The sequence below is a fragment of the Ctenopharyngodon idella genome, chromosome 20 (assembly GCF_019924925.1).
Source record: "Ctenopharyngodon idella isolate HZGC_01 chromosome 20, HZGC01, whole genome shotgun sequence".
NCBI classification, from domain to species: Eukaryota; Metazoa; Chordata; class Actinopteri; order Cypriniformes; family Xenocyprididae; genus Ctenopharyngodon; species Ctenopharyngodon idella.
The window spans coordinates 18,444,571-18,463,657 of record NC_067239.1 but is presented as its reverse complement, the minus strand read 5'-3'; the positions used below and the strand labels follow the sequence as shown (position 1 = coordinate 18,463,657).

The 19,087-nt window shown below is 37.3% G+C and overlaps 1 protein-coding gene across 2 annotated transcripts in view; it reads right to left on the bottom strand.

Annotated features, from left to right (window-relative positions):
* Positions 1 to 14,356, bottom strand: part of prima1 (proline rich membrane anchor 1) — a 39,165-nt gene extending 24,809 nt beyond the window's left edge. The window contains exons 1-2 of one of the 2 annotated variants that reach the window (XM_051876273.1): positions 13,699 to 14,356; positions 12,513 to 12,663 (exon numbers count right to left, since the gene is read on the bottom strand). In XM_051876273.1, the coding sequence (XP_051732233.1) occupies positions 12,513 to 12,663; positions 13,699 to 13,779 (232 nt within the window). In that variant the 5' untranslated portion in view covers positions 13,780 to 14,356. Of the gene's footprint in view, positions 1 to 12,512; positions 12,664 to 13,517 lie in introns of both variants that reach the window. The other variant, XM_051876272.1, reaches the window with a different exon arrangement.
* Positions 14,357 to 19,087: the final 4,731 nt, after the last annotated feature.

Below are 19,087 nucleotides of genomic sequence, written 5' to 3'. Positions count from 1 at the left end.
TGTGCTTACTGAGAAAAGATGACTGCCCCAAAGAGATGAACTCCAGTGGCAAAGAGTGTCTAGCTTGAGTGAACTCAGTAATTAGACCCTTGTGCTTTTGTAGGGAATATATGGGACACGCATGGGAAAAGGGACACCATGGTCCAATAGGAAGCTTTTAGACTCTTAAATGGATAGTTCAGAGAAAGAAAAAAAAAAAAAAAAAAATCGATGCAGATGCTTCACAATTCTCTCTCCAATGATTCTGGATAGATTCTAAGAATATCATAATCGGATCTGAGCTTAGTTTTTAACAGCAGATGACAGATAATTCTTCGTGTTTTAGAAACACATGTATTCTGCTTGCTTCCAATTCCTCAAACACACTCAAACCTTCCATAAAATAATCTTTCATAAACTTCAGAAAGGTTAAAGCCGTTTCCTTATGGAATGCAGTGGTCTTATATATTAAAAATATGAAACTCACTGACAGAATGCTGCTTTTAATTTCAAATGCTTATGTGCGATTTATGAAGAGCGTGTATACACTGCACCAAAATTTGGTTGTCAGTTCACCTTTTAGTGCTTAATACGGGTAAAATACAGGCGTGACACCCGTATTCTACAACCCAATTAACCCCTGAAAAATACAAGTAGTGACAACCGCATTTGCAGAAATTCTGTGCAGTGTGTACAGAACCAAACTGAACAACTAGTTGTTAATCACAGGGAAAGCAGTGCGAGCCTTGACTCATTTGTGCTGCCAGATCTTGCTTGAAAAATCAGCGAACAGGAACAAGCCCATAATAAACCAAAAAAAAAAATCCAAATCCTTTATGCTGAAAATAAGACCAAATTATTGTAATTCGTGTCTGCTCACTTTAACAACTCCATAAACCCGATCGCTTTATGAGTGTAAACAACAAGCGAAAAAACACTTATGAGTGATCATGGCAACACAGAAAGAGCGCGCTCTGTGTGAAACAGGCTGTACAAGCATAAACAAAACATGACGCCTCCAGTCTGCCGACTGTGTTTAGTTAAATTGCTGAAAATAAGTGTTTTGTCACTGTAATATTACTTTGGTAACAGTAACGGATACCAAACACGCGCGAGACACCAGAACGTTGCTATGGTTTCCAAGCTGTCAATCATTGCTGTTTCAAGAGTGAGTCCAGTTCCATACACACATGTAACGATAATTTAGGGGAGTCACTCCAGCATTTAAATGTGGTTGTCACTCCTGAAACTTATAGTGTGTAAGTGGGCAAAATGGTTTTATGACAGACAGGACAAACCACATCTTATATTTCAAAAGAGATTTGTGCACTAGTGTGAATGCAGCTTATTAGATCTCCCGCTGTCTATGATTTCATCAGTAATAATAAAACAGTAAAGCTGAGAAAGAGAAAAGTCACTCACAGCTCTTGAATAGAAAATGTTCAGATACTCTTTAAATACTGAAAGCACTCTTTGTTTATGGCTCTTTTTTTTTTATTACTTCTTGCTTTTATGTTTTGAAGCTATATTAGTTTATATAATTAAAATTCTTAACTCAAAACAACTGTTCTAATTTTATTTTTTAATTTGTAATTATTTGTAAGTATTTATAATTACATATGTAATTAAATACATTTTTTTTTTTTTTTTAGATTTTCAAGTCAGTAAACAAATTACTAAAAAAGAAAAATAAAGTAAATATGGTTCGTTTTGGAATCGGATCGTGACTCCCAGAATCGGAATCAGATCGGATCGTGAGGTGCCTAAAGATTCCCACCCCCTGTATTTCACCCAAACATGAAAATTCTGTTATCATTTACTCATCATCATGTCGATCCAAAAGATGTCTCTGTGTTGTTTGTTCATACAACGAAAGTCAATTCAGTCCATCATATGGACAAAAAGAGAAACACTCTTCAAACACATCATCTTTTTATAGTAAGCTATACAGGTTTGGATCGACATGAAGATAAGTTTTCGTTTTTGGGTGAACTAAACTTTGATAAGATCACTGCAAATGCATCTTGTGTATAAAATTAGAATGAATGTTCAATTGACATCAGTTTCTATGTATTCTATATTCTACACTGCATAAAATAAAATCTTTTACAAATATGTGTGAACATACACTACCATTTGAAAGTTTGGGGTCAGTACGGTCAGTTTAATGTTTTTGAAATAAACTCTTATGCTGCATTTTTTTGATCAATCCATGTTTCAACAGCTACACTAAAACTTACACAATGCCTTATAAGAAAAACCACAAAATGAAAACAATATTGTAATCCAACGTTAAAGCACGGATGTGAAATTTTGATGCAACGTGTACAGTGTGAATAGCATCATCTCCTGTCAATGATAAAGGAGCAGCAGACATATCAGAGGGTCGGTCTTATGAAGGCAGAGCGAACCAGGCCTATTAGATTAGGCTATTTTTGTACCTGCTCTCCTGTTTAATGGAGTTACATGGCTCTGGATTGCCTGGGCAAAACTGATTTTAAAATAAGAGGACTGACAGGCTGCCAGATATAAAAACAAACAATAACTCCATCTGAGTTGAGCTCTGCACATTTTTTGGTAGAGGAGCAAAGAGCAGGGACTTTTAAGTAATTTACAAGAATTTTCAACTCCAGACTAAATCTTACCGCTCGGTTAGAGTATGGGCTCGTGTTTTTTTTCTTCTCACTCTCTCTTTGGTTGCAGTACCATCTGCTGATTTCCTTGTAATTGAATGATATCAGATATTACACAAGCGGATGTCACTGGCTTTGATTTTGCAGATATTCAGATGCCAAGACCTTCATTTTGCAGACCTAGAGCCCCCTACTCTATACCCCACTTTTATCCTCTGTCGCCCGAGCCACAGACCTCTTGCGTTTGATTGCAAGCGCAGGTAGGGAATGCCTCTGCTCTACTTATACAACGGGAAAGTCTGCAGGTGGAGGGAGGGAGCAATCGTGGGCCTCCATCCCTGTGGGTGGCTCATCCACACTCATGACAAAGTGCATCCAAGCAAAGGTCAGTGCAGAGCCTGCAGGCAACTGCTGCTTCCCCCATCCTACCTAGTTAGTCATACTCAACGGGAAAAACATCACTCCATCATCCAATGACGATGAGTGGTGAAATGAAAAAAATAAAAAGAGAGTACAAAGATGATTCAAAAGCTGTGGGGGTGTGGAAAGCTAGATGAGACGGTGAGGGTGATCGATGAAGGCGACTCTCCAAAGTCTCTGGCACACATCCTAAAGCCCTCTTTAATTAAAGCTAGGAGCCTGGTGCAGGGCCAGACCTGCGAGCACGTCCTGTCCGTTCAGTGGAGGGGATGTGGTTGAGCCAGACCGTGACTCCTGACATTCCACCACAACTCCTGACATTTGCTAGCGGCATTGGGCTTGATGCGCAAGAAGAAGAGCAAGAGAAAGAAAGCGATATCGCTCGACTCCTATTGCAATGTCTCCTGTTCATCCATTTACATATGTACAATACATACTGAGATTTTAGCAACAATTTTGTTGATTTTTTAAAACTATTTTCAAAACATAACGAAAATAATATGTTTCTCACAGTAACTTAATTATTGTCAATTTTTAAGTTAAATATTAGCCTACATTTCATAATTCGCTTGCTACATGTTTCAAACATCCCAGACTATAGCACTGAAATCTAATCTCAGCCAGATAGAAATGTCTGTGAATGGATTTTTTTCATCATAACACATCTCCTCATTTATTTTGACCTTTGGTGAATACCGTAAGCTAATTTTCTCATTGTGCTGCCTGGTGCACTTTCATTAGACCTTTTTAGATTTAGACCTTTTGCCAAGTTTCTGAGTGAAATAACAGTTGGTCGTTCAACTGCCTGCTGGCATCCCATCCAACATAAAAAGCTAATTAAATCAATAAGGAAAGCCCGATCCCGGAAACTGCTCAGAAGGGCCGCTTTAGTAGTAGGTCACGATTCTTGCCTAAATTGATTCCTTCTCTTAATTATATACAGACGTTATAAATATATAAAACACCCACATCCAGACAACAGACCAACCAGCCTAATAGGAGTAACTACAGAGATTCCTATCCTAACTGAATCAGGTCTCTTCAACAATTTTTTTAAATTTATTTAGGTTTGATTATTGATATTCGTTTCTACAGTTTGAAGTTGTGATGAAAAGGAAGTAGCGACAAAACTTTTTTATATATTGTGATATACTTCCAAATGAAACGACTTATCAATTGGACAACTCAATTTTTGTCTCGTTAGACCACAGAATAGATTACCAAAAGACTTCTTTGTTCTGTGGTCTGACAAGACAAAAATTTAGTTGTTTGGACATAGGGATGTGGCTTTTGTTTGGAGAAAAAAAAAGAGAACCATTCAACCCCAAGAACACCACCCCCACAGACAAGGATGGTGGTGAGTACATAATGCTTTGGGGGGGTGATGGCAAGGAAGTGATGGCAAGGAAGTCTTCCAACCTCAAGGACCTGGAGATCTATGCAAAAGAGGAGTGGTCCAAAATCCCAGTGGAAAAACCTTTATAACTGACAGCTGTGATGAAAAATTGCCATTGATTATTGAGAAAGAATGAATAATTGTGGACATGCAATGTTTTGTCAAAATGTAAAAAAGATAGTAAAAAAATAAATATATATAGCTAATATTCTTAGTTACTATCTTTAACACAATGTCTTACTTTCTTTTGTCATCTTCTTGTGTCATTTCCAGCCAGAAGATGTCTATATGTCAAATAAAAATTCACCATAATTAAACATTTGGAATGGGTATGAATGATTTTGGGCTTAAAGGGGGGGGGGGTCTAATGCTATTTCATGCATTCTGACTTATTTACACTGTTAAAGAGTTGGATTCTCTTGCTAAACATGACCAAAGTTTCAAAACACGAGTTGGATGTATGACGGAGTATTTCTGTGCCAAATACTACATCATGAAGGGTGGAATTCCTTGTACGGGCAGAAAAGCGCGTGCACACACATCAACCAGAGCGAGAGAGCAAGAGCACGGCCATCAACGTGCTTCGTTCGGGTTACGGAAGTCATTCGGTTTACAGAAGCACTGCACAGGACTTGCCCGAGAAAGAATTTATCACTTTGCATTTAGACCACAAAATCAACGATGTCACCAAAGAAGTGTGTTTTTGGTTGTGAGGGAAAGATAACCTTGCTTCTCAAAGAACCCAGCGTTAAGTGGAGCTGAGAGATTTGTGCTCACGCATTACATTGATGTGCTCTCGACATTTGTCATTAAAATAACCATAGAAACCGCCTTAAATTAACTATCAAAATAAGGATAAAGTCGTGTCTTAAAATTGCAATCCTTTTTTATTGGTTAAAATGAATGGAGAATATCTCGTGTTTTCCGTGGCTGCTCGAGCCTTCAGGATCGATGCTTATGTTTTTAAAAACAAGGCCCAGTTTGACGCTGGATTTTCAGATCCTTTGAATTGAAAGATGGAGCAGTCACGGCGGTAAAAGATCCCAGTCATGAGTCGGAACCGCAGGTGGAAAGTAAAACTGCACGTGCTTGTCACTCTTTAGCTTCGCCCACGGCACGCCTCCACGAGCTCGGCTGTTTTTGGAAAGACTTGGTACAGCATATCTTTCTTTTATAAATCTGATAAAACGAAAGACTTTTCGGCGATATGAAGGATGCTATACTACTCTATAGGTACTCAAGATTAACATGAGATTGGCTGAAACTGTGTGTGTTATGTACCCTTTAACTGTATGTGTCCAGGTATCCTGAAGTAGGCCGATTCACACAGGTGGCAAAACAACTCAGCAAAGACATGACACAATGTACAAAGTTCACAACCTTAAATCTTGATTCTAAACAGGGCAGCAATTTGTTTTATCTGCAAAGATATGTGCCTATCCCAGATAGCACTGCTGATGGCAACGGTTTTAAAAGTCCATTATGTTACTCCTACCTAGGGCTTTAACTGCTCTACACTGTAAGATACAAACTTTTTAGGATCTTGGTGTTACCTTTGTCTTTTCAACAAATGAACAGAAATGCATACCTGTATCATAAATCGTATTGTATCATGAGGTAGTTGGCAACACACAACCCTAAATATGACACTTAAAGTTGATTGTTCATTGCAGAAAAATATTTGAAAGTTGATGAAACACCTAGTTATGATTTATATTACATTCCAATATAGCATTTTCAATTACGGGTAAAGGCACACTACAAAAAAAAAAAAAAAAAAAAAACATTCAAACTAAATTCAAACTGCTGCATCATGAGAATCGTGATCAGCCTCTGTAGTATGTAATTAACCTACACTGGAAAGCATTAATCAGCAGTACATAAAAAAAGCTTTATGGCCTCCCCTCGAAGCTAAGACTATCTGAGGGTCTTGAACTTATTTGCAGCTTAGCATACCATCTTGTGCACACAGGAATTGCATGGCTTTCAGCCAGTGATTGTCAATCTACTAATGCTCCTCAATTACCAATGTCCAGCAAATAAGCTCGACAACACATTGGATAGAGGGGAAGGTGAATTTACGAGTGTGTGAGTGGAGGTGAATGGCTCCTGACTCATTAGATTCTCTACTTTATGCCAGGCGAATTTCTTAATTTCACAGTCAGCGAAAATGTCAGTGGGAGTTACACCCCACATCCTTCTGCACTATGGTCCAGTCCTCGTACAGCAAACAAGATCATGTATGAAGAAAGTTAGCTTTAAATTTCCTCTGTCTGAAAAGATCTATGAACTTGGGATGTGCACATTGACTAATTTCATAAACATTTAAATGGAAAATTTGCAACCGACTAGTCAACTAGTCTAACCCCCCCCCCCCCCAACTTAGACGATTGCTTGTTCTGACAGAGGAAATGTTCACTGATGACATCGACTCGTCTTCAGATCTCTGAGTTTCCACACATTCAGAATGTTTTTATTTTTCATTTGTATTTTGGTATGTTTAATAATTCTGAATGTATCTGTATAGTAGCTTTATGCAGTCCTTTGGCGTTTTCCTGTGATCTTGTTTGGTATGGCAGGTTGACTTGTGCTTATTTGTTTAAGTTACTGTATAACTGAGCAGAGTAAGTATTTAAGTTGTAAAGAATGTCTGCAAAAAAGAACAATAAAGGTTTAAATCTATCTTAAACTATAACATGGACTTGAAAAGTAATAACACTAGAATACAAATGTTTTTGTGAACAAAGGGAGGGGGGAGGCTTGCAGTATTGATTCGGAGAGGAGTGGGGCTTTGGAGTAAAAAAGGTTAAGAACCACTAGACTAGTCGAATAGTCTCACATATCCCTACTATGAACAACCCAAGAATGAAACTCTGAAACCTAAAATTTAAATGAATTCAAAAAGTGTAAAATGAGCCTGGCTCACCAGTTTCTGCAAACTACACTTTGACATACTAAACACGGCTTTATTTGAAAGTATACTGGTCTGGTCAAAACAGAAGGTTACTCAGTGAACTAAGAACAGCAACAGCAACCAGAGAGCTAAAATGTAGCAATGTAAAATGTAGGCCACATATATGACCCTTTCAACATCTTGAAAAAACACTGTATACCTCACCTACAAATATGACACATTCACTGAGAAATTAGACAAAATGGCATTATAATAGCTCACTGTGAGTGAAGGGACCACGTTGGCATTGGATGGTCACCATTGTTTACCTAAATTAAGTATACTAATCTTTAACTGTGCACCTATTCTTTTACATTGTCGTGTAATGTAGCACTACACAGAAGCAGAGCCACTAACTGCCTTCTCACTGTGTGGGGCAATTTTACACTTCTGACACAGCAATTTTCCCTATAGCAAGCTATCCTACTTGCACACATTTGAATAATTCAGAAGTGTGATAAGCGGGAGAATTTTCTGCAGTCGGTCATGCTGTACAAGAAAAACATTGCCTGGTATCTCAGAAAAGTGCTGTCACCTGCCGTGATATCACCAGATGAGAAGATACAGAGAGATGAATTTGTTTCGCTTTATTTGTGTTTTGTGTCACAATGTGTTTTTGATTTGGCTACACTTAATTACTTCCTAAGATACCGAAACACTTAATTAATGTTGACATGCTTTGAATTAGCATAAACAGGCACATACACTTGCAAGACAAAACAGCCCTCTGGACAGGGAGACATTAGCTTTGCTTTTTCTCTCCCTTACTTTGATTGTCAGGAGGGGGAGTCAAGCCGACAGGCCCGGAGGGAGAACGGCTGACAAGAGGAAAGAAGTACTTGCCATTTCAAAGCGCTCTGTGTTATCCTGTTGTTTTTAGGCAGCGACTTTCTGCCTAGATTTTAAAGAATAACATCACGTACCACAAAAACAACTACCTACAAACAATTCACATTCTTACAGTATATTTTTGACCTAAATAAATTAAAAACAACATGTAAATTATTTAAATAAACAAAAATCTCAAATCAATTGTTTTAAATGCTATAAGTGAATTTTGACATCACAACATTGTAATGTACAATTTGAGATTTGCTAAAGATTATTTAAAATATATATATATATATATATATATATATATGTTATTAAAGTTTTTAAAGATTAATTTTAAGTTAGTGTGTGTTAGATGATGGAAAAGGTAATGTAAAATTAGAGGAAATCCTACTTCCTTTTTTGCGACCACTACTGCCACTGCAAACATCTTGATTGACACACAGGTTAGCACCATAAAAATAATATAAAATTCTTCACAGCTTAAGGTAAAAGCTTGTGAAGATGGGCTCTTATGGCTTTTAGGCTACTATAATTTGTCACAATGACAATCCTAATGTCTCTGAGAACCTCTGTAAGGTTAGCAGAGTTCGCCATGCGTTTCTGACTGCCACGCATGTCCTTTTTTGGGCTTAAAAGAGTGTGTTCTTTTCCAAGAGCCCAGGAGCAATTCCATGTAATCTACTTCCCCTCATCTACATCCTTAGCAGTTCTGTTAAAAATAGATGCAGACTAATCTAGAGATAAAAATGTGTACAATTTGATAATACTCTGGGTTTAATAAGTACTATGTGTCTTTTCCAACAGGGTTATTATGAAGACAATACAACAGAGAGCAGTACATTGTAGCATTATCCATTGTGGACAATTATTGGCCTGGACTAGCTTTGATAAGAGGATGTGTGATAAATGGCCACTTAAAAAACCATCTTGTTATTTTATCGGTATCAGTCTGGTCTTTTGAGTATGTAAGAATGTCAGTTACTACTTCAAGAATCAGTTTATCCAGCAGGATGCTTCCAATATTCAGTCAAAGTCAAACTTACATTTAATCCCACTATTAGGTTTAGGGCGGTAGCGCTTCTTATTGCAATCGGGCCCTCTGAAGCCGCCTTTCCTTTTGCACAACTAATACATTGCTCAGTTTAAACCTTTTATCGCTGCTTCAATAACGACAGGTGTGGGAGTCCTCATTAAATGCAACTTCCTCATGAATAATTTTAATAAGCTAATGTTAAAGCCATTTCGCCCCTAAAGGCAAAGCCTGTCACCAGCCTTCAACTGGTTACTTATCAAAACCGCCTTTTACAGTTAAATCCTCAGCCCTCACACGGTTGTTAATAGCTATGTTGCATTTTGCCCTCAAACATTTCATGTCACAGACTGAAAACATAATATTAAAGTCTTTCAGGCTGCTCATGGTAAATATTGATTTTGTTCGCTTCATATCTGAAGATGTAGCAAGCATGTATGCATGAGGCAGGTATTGATGCAAGGCACATACTAATGTATTTACTAATGTACATACTAATGTATTTGTCATAAATTCTTATGAATGTATTTCCCCAAGAGCTTGCCGTTGTTGTGAGAGTACATTACTCAGGCTTAAACCAGAAGGCTAAAACTCTAGAGGCAGATTGATTTCACAACCCTTTCAAAGCTGAGACCTCATTGATCTGGCTTTCCTGAGAGCCTGACAGGGACCCCTGATGACAAATCTAAAATTTCCTCCCCCTGTAATGAAGCGGATTGAGCTTTGTGTCAATTGCGAACAGCAACGTACTTTCCGGCCATGTCCATTTCTCAAAATGGGAAATGTCAGGAAATGAAAATTGTTTCAGCAAGAAGGGCAATCTATTAAACTGCTTATAAGCTACCTTCAAAACGACGATGACAAAATCGGCGTGCAGCCACAGCCAATTCATTCATTTTGGGGGATTGAATTCACTGCAGAATCTGACAACATGACACTGAGATAAAATCACATCTTGTTAGAGGAAATCCTAGATTGCAAGATTTATTTGTGACACACGGAAAGCTTCATGAACACCACTCTGAGGTGATGCAGATAAATGTGATTGAGCTTACAAAATGTGTTCTAGGGCTCCCCCCCCCGACTAAAGATTTTTTCGGTTACACTTTTTTTTTTTTTTACACAATTTTAAGGTGACATAGTTCCATTGTACTTACTCAAATAAGTACTGAGTAATGTTAATTAACCACATGTACTTATTATAGAGTTACTATTAGTGTTAGGGTTTGGTTTAGGGTTAGTTACTCATAATTATGCATAATTTACTGTTATTACTATAGTAAGTACATGTAGTAATGTGTAACTACTTCACCTTAAAAAAGGTGTTACCGATTTTTCTAGTTGACTTTCTTTTAGTCAAAGTTTATATTAATTTAATTAACTTAAATATATACTGGGGGGGGGGGGGTGCTTTGCAGCAAAAGCTAAATCATTAGCTTTTGCTGCAAAGCACCGGCAAAAGTAATGATTATGAATGTATCAGAAAAAAATAGCAAGGAGACATTTTATTTTATTAATAAATGAGTATTTTCTGTGTCAGTGTTGACTGGAAGGATGAAGTTGATGATACTGACTTGCCGTCTCTGCAGTACCTTTCATATGGATTACATAATCAGAGAGTACTTGTTTTTGATTCAAATTGGTTTGTTTAAAAGTAGACATTTCAAGCTTTCTATAGATATATTTATCATGTCTGTGAGGCAAGTAGCCTATACACTGAGTTTCGGTTCATTGTTGTGACGCGTTCCAGTTCATGGAGACCGAGATGGCAGAAAGTACATCCTGTTTGTTTTCTTTATTTTAAAAAAAACAATGTTTTGTTATTGTGAGTTTAAGTTCTGCTGTTATCAGGAAAAAATGCAAGTGATTGCGCCAGCGCCTCCATGTCATGCAAGCGTGCTAATACTTTAGCTTCCACACTGCGCACAAACACATGGATATGCGCCTAATAATAACGCACATTTATCTAGGTTAACGATAGCAGCTATGTAAAGTGGCTACTACTTACATGTTTCAAATGATAAGCCATATTTGAGGTCAATGGATCATAGGCGAATGTTTGGATTTGCTGCTCGACATACTGTAATTACCATAAGGATCTGCCATTAACGATCTGTCCCTCACTGACTGTGACACTTTGCCATTTCCTATGGAGTTTTTTTTTTTCTACGACAAACCAACTAATAAAGTTTTGGTCGACTAACGTTTAGTCGACTATTAGGGGGCAGCCCTACTGTGTTCATTTTCAAACATTCGCAACGTTAGCCAATGTTATGGACCAACTGCTAAACAAGGCATTTCTCCGCTGTCCGCCAGTCATATTTAGCAGTTTGCACTAGGTACTAATGAACTAAGACAATGATTTTAAAAAATATACACCTTATTGATGGTCCCTACTACATACAGACAAGCAGATGCAACTAGAATATTAATGCATATGAAAGAAAATGCTTAATTTGTCTTCATGCATTAAGACATTGATAGTGGAGGACCAAATTCAGTGTACACCTTATTAATAAAACATAGACCTACTATATAAAGGCAAGCAGATGAAACCAGAATATGAATGCAACACGCAGTTTTGCATTAAGCATTTTCCCTTAGAAAAAACAATATAAAGAAAACTGTAAACGTGCAATTTAGCATGTTGCATTCATATTCTGGGCTCATCTGCTTGCCTGTATATAACAGACATGATCCATAAATGCTGTAAGTCAAATTTGACATTTTAAGATCACTGTCTTAAGGTGGTCACAAATCTAGGCAAAAAAGTTCTATTGTCCATTGTCTATAGCGTAGCGATGTATGAAGTCACTTTCAAACAAAGCAGCTTGCTGTTAATCATGCAGCAAAATTGCACGACCAACTTGAACATGAACAAAATCTGCATCAGGAATTTTTTGCACTCACAGAGAACTCCAGCTCCCACTGGATTTCACCAGTGAAATTTCACCAGGCAAAGGTAAATGTGACAGCATCTTTAGTAAATTAAGCCACGTTAAGTGTCTAAGAACTTTCCACTGTTATTAGTGATTGAAATACTGCGGCGGGTGCTGTATATGGAACGAAAGTGCCAAAAACTTGCAGTTTGTTCACATATATCTATTTTTCTTCTACAGAGAGGTGATCTAAATATTCTCTGCTTGAAACATATGTAAAATTGACAGACCTGAGCAGCAGTTCCATAGATGTTTAGCCCTCTAGGTGTCACGTTTCTGAAAACTATGAATCAGGACTGCAGTGACATTACAGGGTAGAGCTACTCACCAGTTGGAGCCAGGAGCCTTGGGGGTGGTGGAGGAGGGGGTGGAGGCGGTAACGGTGGGTAGGGCCTACACTGGCATGGCAACTGGCAGCTCCCTTCCAGCGGTGCCACTGTGGTTCGGGAGCATGACTTCTGGAGCTCCCCTTTTGCAAACTAGGGTAGAGAAAAAAGCACTAATTTGATTAGTGTTTTTGTCACTTTCATCACCATGCCATGTTTAGTACAGCAAAAACTTGCATAGTAAATTTTTCACAATAGTACTTAGAATTTACAATGAAGAGAACACCACAACAACACAAGCACTCTCTTTTTTCTCTCAGCACGCTGGCGAATGGGAGCTCCCTCCCACTGAAGTGGAGAATGAAGGGTGTGTGGAGGCTGAGGTCTCTCAAAGAGAGCACCCACCCACACCGCAGAACCTCAGACCCCCAGAAGAGTGGGAGTATTGAGGGGTGAACCCTGACACTGCCTCCCCCTAATAGGCCATCCTGGAAACACTTTTGCTAGTCTTGTGAGCACTGTTGCCACAGGGGACAGTAGTAAAGGACCAAAAGCCATGTCTCCATAAAACAGTTCAATATCAATGACTTTAATCAGGGCTAGAACTGAGAGGGGGTGCACTTTCAATTAAAAGTAGTGCATACTAACGCACTAGTCTTGTAGTAAATACTACTATTAGATGTGTAAGATCAAAATATTACACATGTATGTTTTCTTTCAACCATCAAGTGCATTCATATGAAATCTTTATAAACTATTCTCCAAATCTAAGCATATTAATTTGAACTGTCGTAGGTTAATGATTTATAATATATAAATGACGTATTTAAATGCCATTTATAATTTAATAGTTGTCACAATGTGATATATGTAGATATATTCATACATTTGACCAATCTCTCACGCAGTAGATAGTCAAACGTTATGCACGTGCACTTTCGCTACGGTCCGTTATTGTACTTGACTATGAATTATCATCAACGACTGAACTACTCAGTCCAACTTACCTGCAATAACGGAAGAAATACTGAGAGAAAACAGTGAATGAACAAAAACGGCAAAAACCCCAAACTGAGCGGCAATAAATTTCGGATAAACATTCCTCTTCTGTCTCTTCACAGTCCACCTGGTGAGGACGCGAGTCTGAGGTGCATAAAAGTCATTTATTATCCGCTTCTCAAGGCTTACCAACGATGTTTCCCCCGAGTTTGAGCAGATATGGTCTCTGAAACATTCTCGTCCAATTAGAGCGACAATAATTGGTGACATGGACGGGTTTGAAGCGACATAGGAAGGACGCTAGCGCTGTTTCTGAGGAAAGTTGTTGATCCTCCGCGCGCTGCCGTGGCGCGTGCCGTATCCACACAAGAGTTGCGAAGCAAAGTTCTCTCCGCGCGCGATTCTGTGTGAGTCGAGCGCTGAATCAGGATTCATTTCTTGCCATGCATGATGAGATGATGGCAGTACACGGCACAGAAGTTACTGACACTCAAAACAGCACGGAGAACACACGCTGTCTCGGCGAATTGCTCGGACGCCGGTGCTCAAGTAGGTCCCAAAACTGTAGACTGTGGATTCACCTCTTCATTACTTCTACAGCACCAGCTGACGTGAAGGCGTCCAGTGAGAGACGCGCGCCAAGATAACGCACTGTTATTAATGTAATAGCCATTTACATTAGCGACGAAATCACACGTTTCCTATCGCTTCCGGATTTAGCTAAAGAGATGCATTAAACGAGGAACATTAGGGTTACGTTTGGTTAGGTCACGGCGTTAGACAGTGAGCATGTATTCGGGGCGAGTTGAACGTACTCTGCAGAGTAGACAGACACAGAGCACATGAGGCAGTAAGGGAGAGAGCCGAGGGGGAGGGGGGCAGTTTGCCATCCACAGCTTTTGTTTAGGTGGCAGAATTTTAATTTTAGCTTGCGTGGTAAATTAAAGGACGTTATTTTGTGTAGCCTATGTATTACCATCAAAATGGGATTTGATTAACAGCAGAAAAGAAATAGTTTTAATTAAAAGACTTCAATAAAGGAAAAATAAAAAAGAAATTGTAAATGGAAGTAAAAGTGGTAAAGTACTGGAGCAAAGTCTCGAACAGGAAGTGCAGGTGTCGTATATAAACACTTCTAGTTCAGTAGTTTGTGTCTGAATGATGATTTTTGGTTAATGGAACAAAAACATTGTTGCTGTCTAATTACTGTATGACAAAAGCTAATTACATAATGCATTGGTGCTAAAACTACAGTTTATTCCAGTGCAAAGCTTACATGTGTGCTTTGTGATATTACATAAGATTTAGTCTTTGAAGTATTAGGTCATGGAGGCAATGCAACATACTGTTTGAACATTTATATTGCATTCTGTTCATTTATACGTAGGCCTACATTTTTATTTATGTATATTTTCTGTTAATTTATAAATGTGAATGTGTACCTGGATATATATATATATATATATATATGGGTCATTGACGAATAAGGTTTTTAAAAGTATAAGGAGATATATTATATATAGTCTTTATATTATTCTATTATATATTCTATTATATGAAAGTGTTAACAATGAGATTATGTGGTTTTTATAATCAATTGACACTGCTTTTGTCATTTTTTTACAAGATGGACAAAATTTCATTAAGTTCTAAGTCATTCGGTTTAACTAAAATTTCGGTTTTACCGAATGACACTTTTGGTTATACCGAATGACGATATTTTCAAACAATGCTAACATGCTGATATCTAGCTAGCTAGATAGTTAGTTTGTTATCTAGCTAGCAAAAGGACAATCAAATATTTTATATTTAGTACAAGTTTTTAAAATATTACAACATTTTCCATGTTTTATAGCGGTTGTACCGAATGACCTGACGTTTTGGGACATGCGTATGAGCAAGTGAAAACATGAATTTTTCAAATAGTTAAGAAAGAGTTAGTTACTTTGCTTCACGACCATGTGGTCCTTTGCAGGTGTCTGAATGATGTCACATCCTGTCACATGATATTGACCGCATGACTTGATCCAAAATGGTCCCTTTATATTGGTTACTCCGAATGACATCAATGAAATTCATTTTTCCGGACATTCTTTCTCATAACAAAGCAATGACTTCTACACATAATTTTAATACCATTTTGCACTATGTTGATATATGATTATATAAAATCATGCCAGAATAAAAAATATATACATTTATTACATTTTAAGATATTTTAATCACAAATTAAATGGCTGTATTGGCCTTTGGATGGTTAAACCGAATGACCTTGTGACACTTCACAATCTTTAAAATACCTTTATATGTAGTAAAATATAATTAAAACGTTTTGGATTCAATAAGTGATCTAGCTGTACTACCTTACATACTTTGAATGTCATATCTTTGTTTTTTATTATTATTAAGGGCTTTGGACAAAAAAAAATGACCCATCACATCATTTGCCCATATATATTGAACAGACTATGTTGCTACCTGCCTAATATGCCTAGTAAGGATTTAGTATGTAAGGATTGCAGCAGTAAGATAAAATGACCAGATCTGGCATCACTAATTTTATATATATATATATAGAAACATTATTGGGAGGATCTTTTTTGTAAATTGAAATGTGATAGTTTAATAAATTCTCCCACCTCTTCCTCTACCAAACTGCAGTGTGTGGTGGTGACAGCTTACACTTTTGCACTAAAACCCCCTCCTTCATCAGATTTAATTAGACTGAGGAGCCCTCTGATGTGATCATCCTAAATGAGGCTGCTCCAGTAAATCACCAAAGCAATAAATTCTACCCAGAATAAATTGAATCTTAATTTATAGGTCTTGTTTTATGGACTGAGTCAGAGTCTGCCAGCACCTCAGACAGCGTGTCTCCAATGTGTTGCTTCTGTTTAATCACAGTGATCATTCATTGGCTCTTAAAAAAGAACTGGCTGATATTTTGATTTATTCACTTGGTAAACACCACCAGGATTATTTAGTGCAGTTTAAACACATCTTTACCTAATAATGCGAAAGTAATTACAGTAATTTAAAGTATTATTTAATCAATACTTTATTTTAAAAACTACCTGCCTCTGTATACTTTTCGCAAAAGATCAGAAAACCAGTGCGACGCAATTAGAAATGCAGGCACAGTACATGCGTTCTCCTGAATGCTGGACAAATGTAGTCAGTAGGAATCAATGTGAGTGCTTGGTTTTAGTGATAGGCTCTAGTCCAAGTTAATGCCATTTCATTAGTTGAGACATGGCGTACTGCAGAGTAGATTAAAATTAGGAAGTGGGGTCGCAAAATAGGGAGGGGTGTATTTAGACAATAGCTGATCCTACAGCTTGATGCCAGGAAGTCCTGCTTGGTCTGCAGTCCTCTCCCCTGCCTGCTGACCAACCCTAAAGGGTGCTGTAATCTAGTTAAAAAAGAGATTGATGGCTCTTTGTACATTAAGGTAGATCTGTCCGATTGTTCATCCAATTGAGTCCAGGCCATTAGGCCCGTGTTCAATCAAGATGAGCTCACGCTGCTTCTTTTCCTTCCTCTCTGTCTTTTCGATTTCTGTCCCTTATCTCCCGGTCTTGAATTCTTTATTTGTTCTTCCTCACCTAAAGAAAGCCTCAGTCTATTCTGGGCTTTTTTCTGCTGAAGATGGAATTGGATTGTGAATCAAACTGGCTATAGTAGGTATTCTCTTGGCAGATTCAATAAGGTTTGAGGGAACTTTGCACCTTAACAACCCCATGGTTCTGTCTTAAGTTGGCGCCAGCTTCATGGCGATAAAGTACTTTTGCAGACCACCTGAATGCTCTCAGTAGACATTATGTCAATGGTGTTGTTATAAAAGAGATCAAAGAGACCTCTAGGAATAAGTACTTAGGAAATTTTATAGGTGTACTTAAGAAAGATGGTAGCATAACACAATCTAAAATGATCATAAACATTCAATACTTAAGCACTCACTCAGTCCTTAGTCTATTCTTGGGACCTTTACTGCATTAAGACAAAAGGCACCACAAGAGACATTAGTTTTGATTAGACATTTACATTTTTTAAGAGACATTTACATTTTTGATTATTGATCCTGAGGGAACAATCTGAAGTTAGTCTTTTGGTCACTTAGAGCATAAACTGGTTGTTTTGCCATGTTAAATAATTTCTCTGTGAATGTTTTTGACAACTATTTGTTGATGAATATACAGTAACGATAAGACGTAATCTAAATCTATGGCTCAATGCAATTAATTTCAGTTAGTCTAATTAGTGCTTTTACTATTTTTAATGTAGCCAGAAATTTCTTATGAATACAGCTTCTCTCAATCCATAAACTAATCACTAATCATTTTTATCACAGTTTGGGCCAGACAAAATTGCTTTTTACAATTAAAGTGATAATAGATAAAGCCTTTGCTGTTGTCCAGGACAAAATGTTCAGTTCTTAGAAATAATGTGGCTCCATCCATTTTCTGAAAAGTAATTAAAATGAGGACCATCTTGCATTGCTACAGTCATTTATAATAAGTTCATTTGCAATTATCTTCATTTCTAAATTGAATCGGTTACTCATGCGGAAATACCACATACATTCTTATGACTGAAGAATTAAGCAATTCAAAAGTGTTCAAATTCAAACACTATTAATAATAAGCCTCATGACATCGGCATTTCATCATACACAATTCTAACATTCAACACAATGAAAAGTCAGCCTTTTATAATTTATACGTTGACCAGACTTGCTATGAACCTCAATTATTTTGTTTGCCATAAACGTTATATTTAATATGACAATGAGATACACTAATATTAAGCCCCGTTTCACTCTGAAATATGTCACAATACTAAAATAAAGTCGGTTTAAACTTCCACTGCACGCTGACTTTAAACCAGATACAGTTGCAAGAAAAAGTATGTGAACCACTTGCAGAATCTGTGAAAATGTGCAAAATTTTAACAAAATAAGAGAGATCATACAAAATGCATGTTATTTTTTATTTAGTACTGTCCTGAGTAAGATATTTTACATAAAAGATGTTTACATATAATCCATAAGACAAAAAAATAGCTGAATTTATTAAAATGACCCAGTTCAAAAGTTTGTGAACCATTGTGCTTGTGGATTATATGTAAACATCTTTTATGTAAAATATCTTTCTCAGGACAATGCTAAATAAAAAATAACATGCATTTTGTATTATCTCCCTTATTTTGTTAAAATTATTAACATTTTCACAGATTCTGCAAGTGGTTCACATACTTTTTCTTGCAACTGTATGTTATTATTTAGGTAAGTTCCTATAAACATATTGACTTTAATTTGATCAGCAATATCAAACTGTTGCTCCACCTTGACAAAAGTTGAGCTGTAGTATCGCAGTTGAAAACAAAAGAGCACCTCTTCATTGCAAGAATGCTATCCCTGATTCCTGCTCTACTTGATAAACTGTATATGTATCAGTTAGAGCGGAAATGAAGAGTTTGATACATGTGTGTGGGTCATCTTGATGGATGACTGCCATGAGCGGCACAATCCCGGAACATAAACAGGTGCACTCTGACCATTTAGAGGACAGTTTTACTC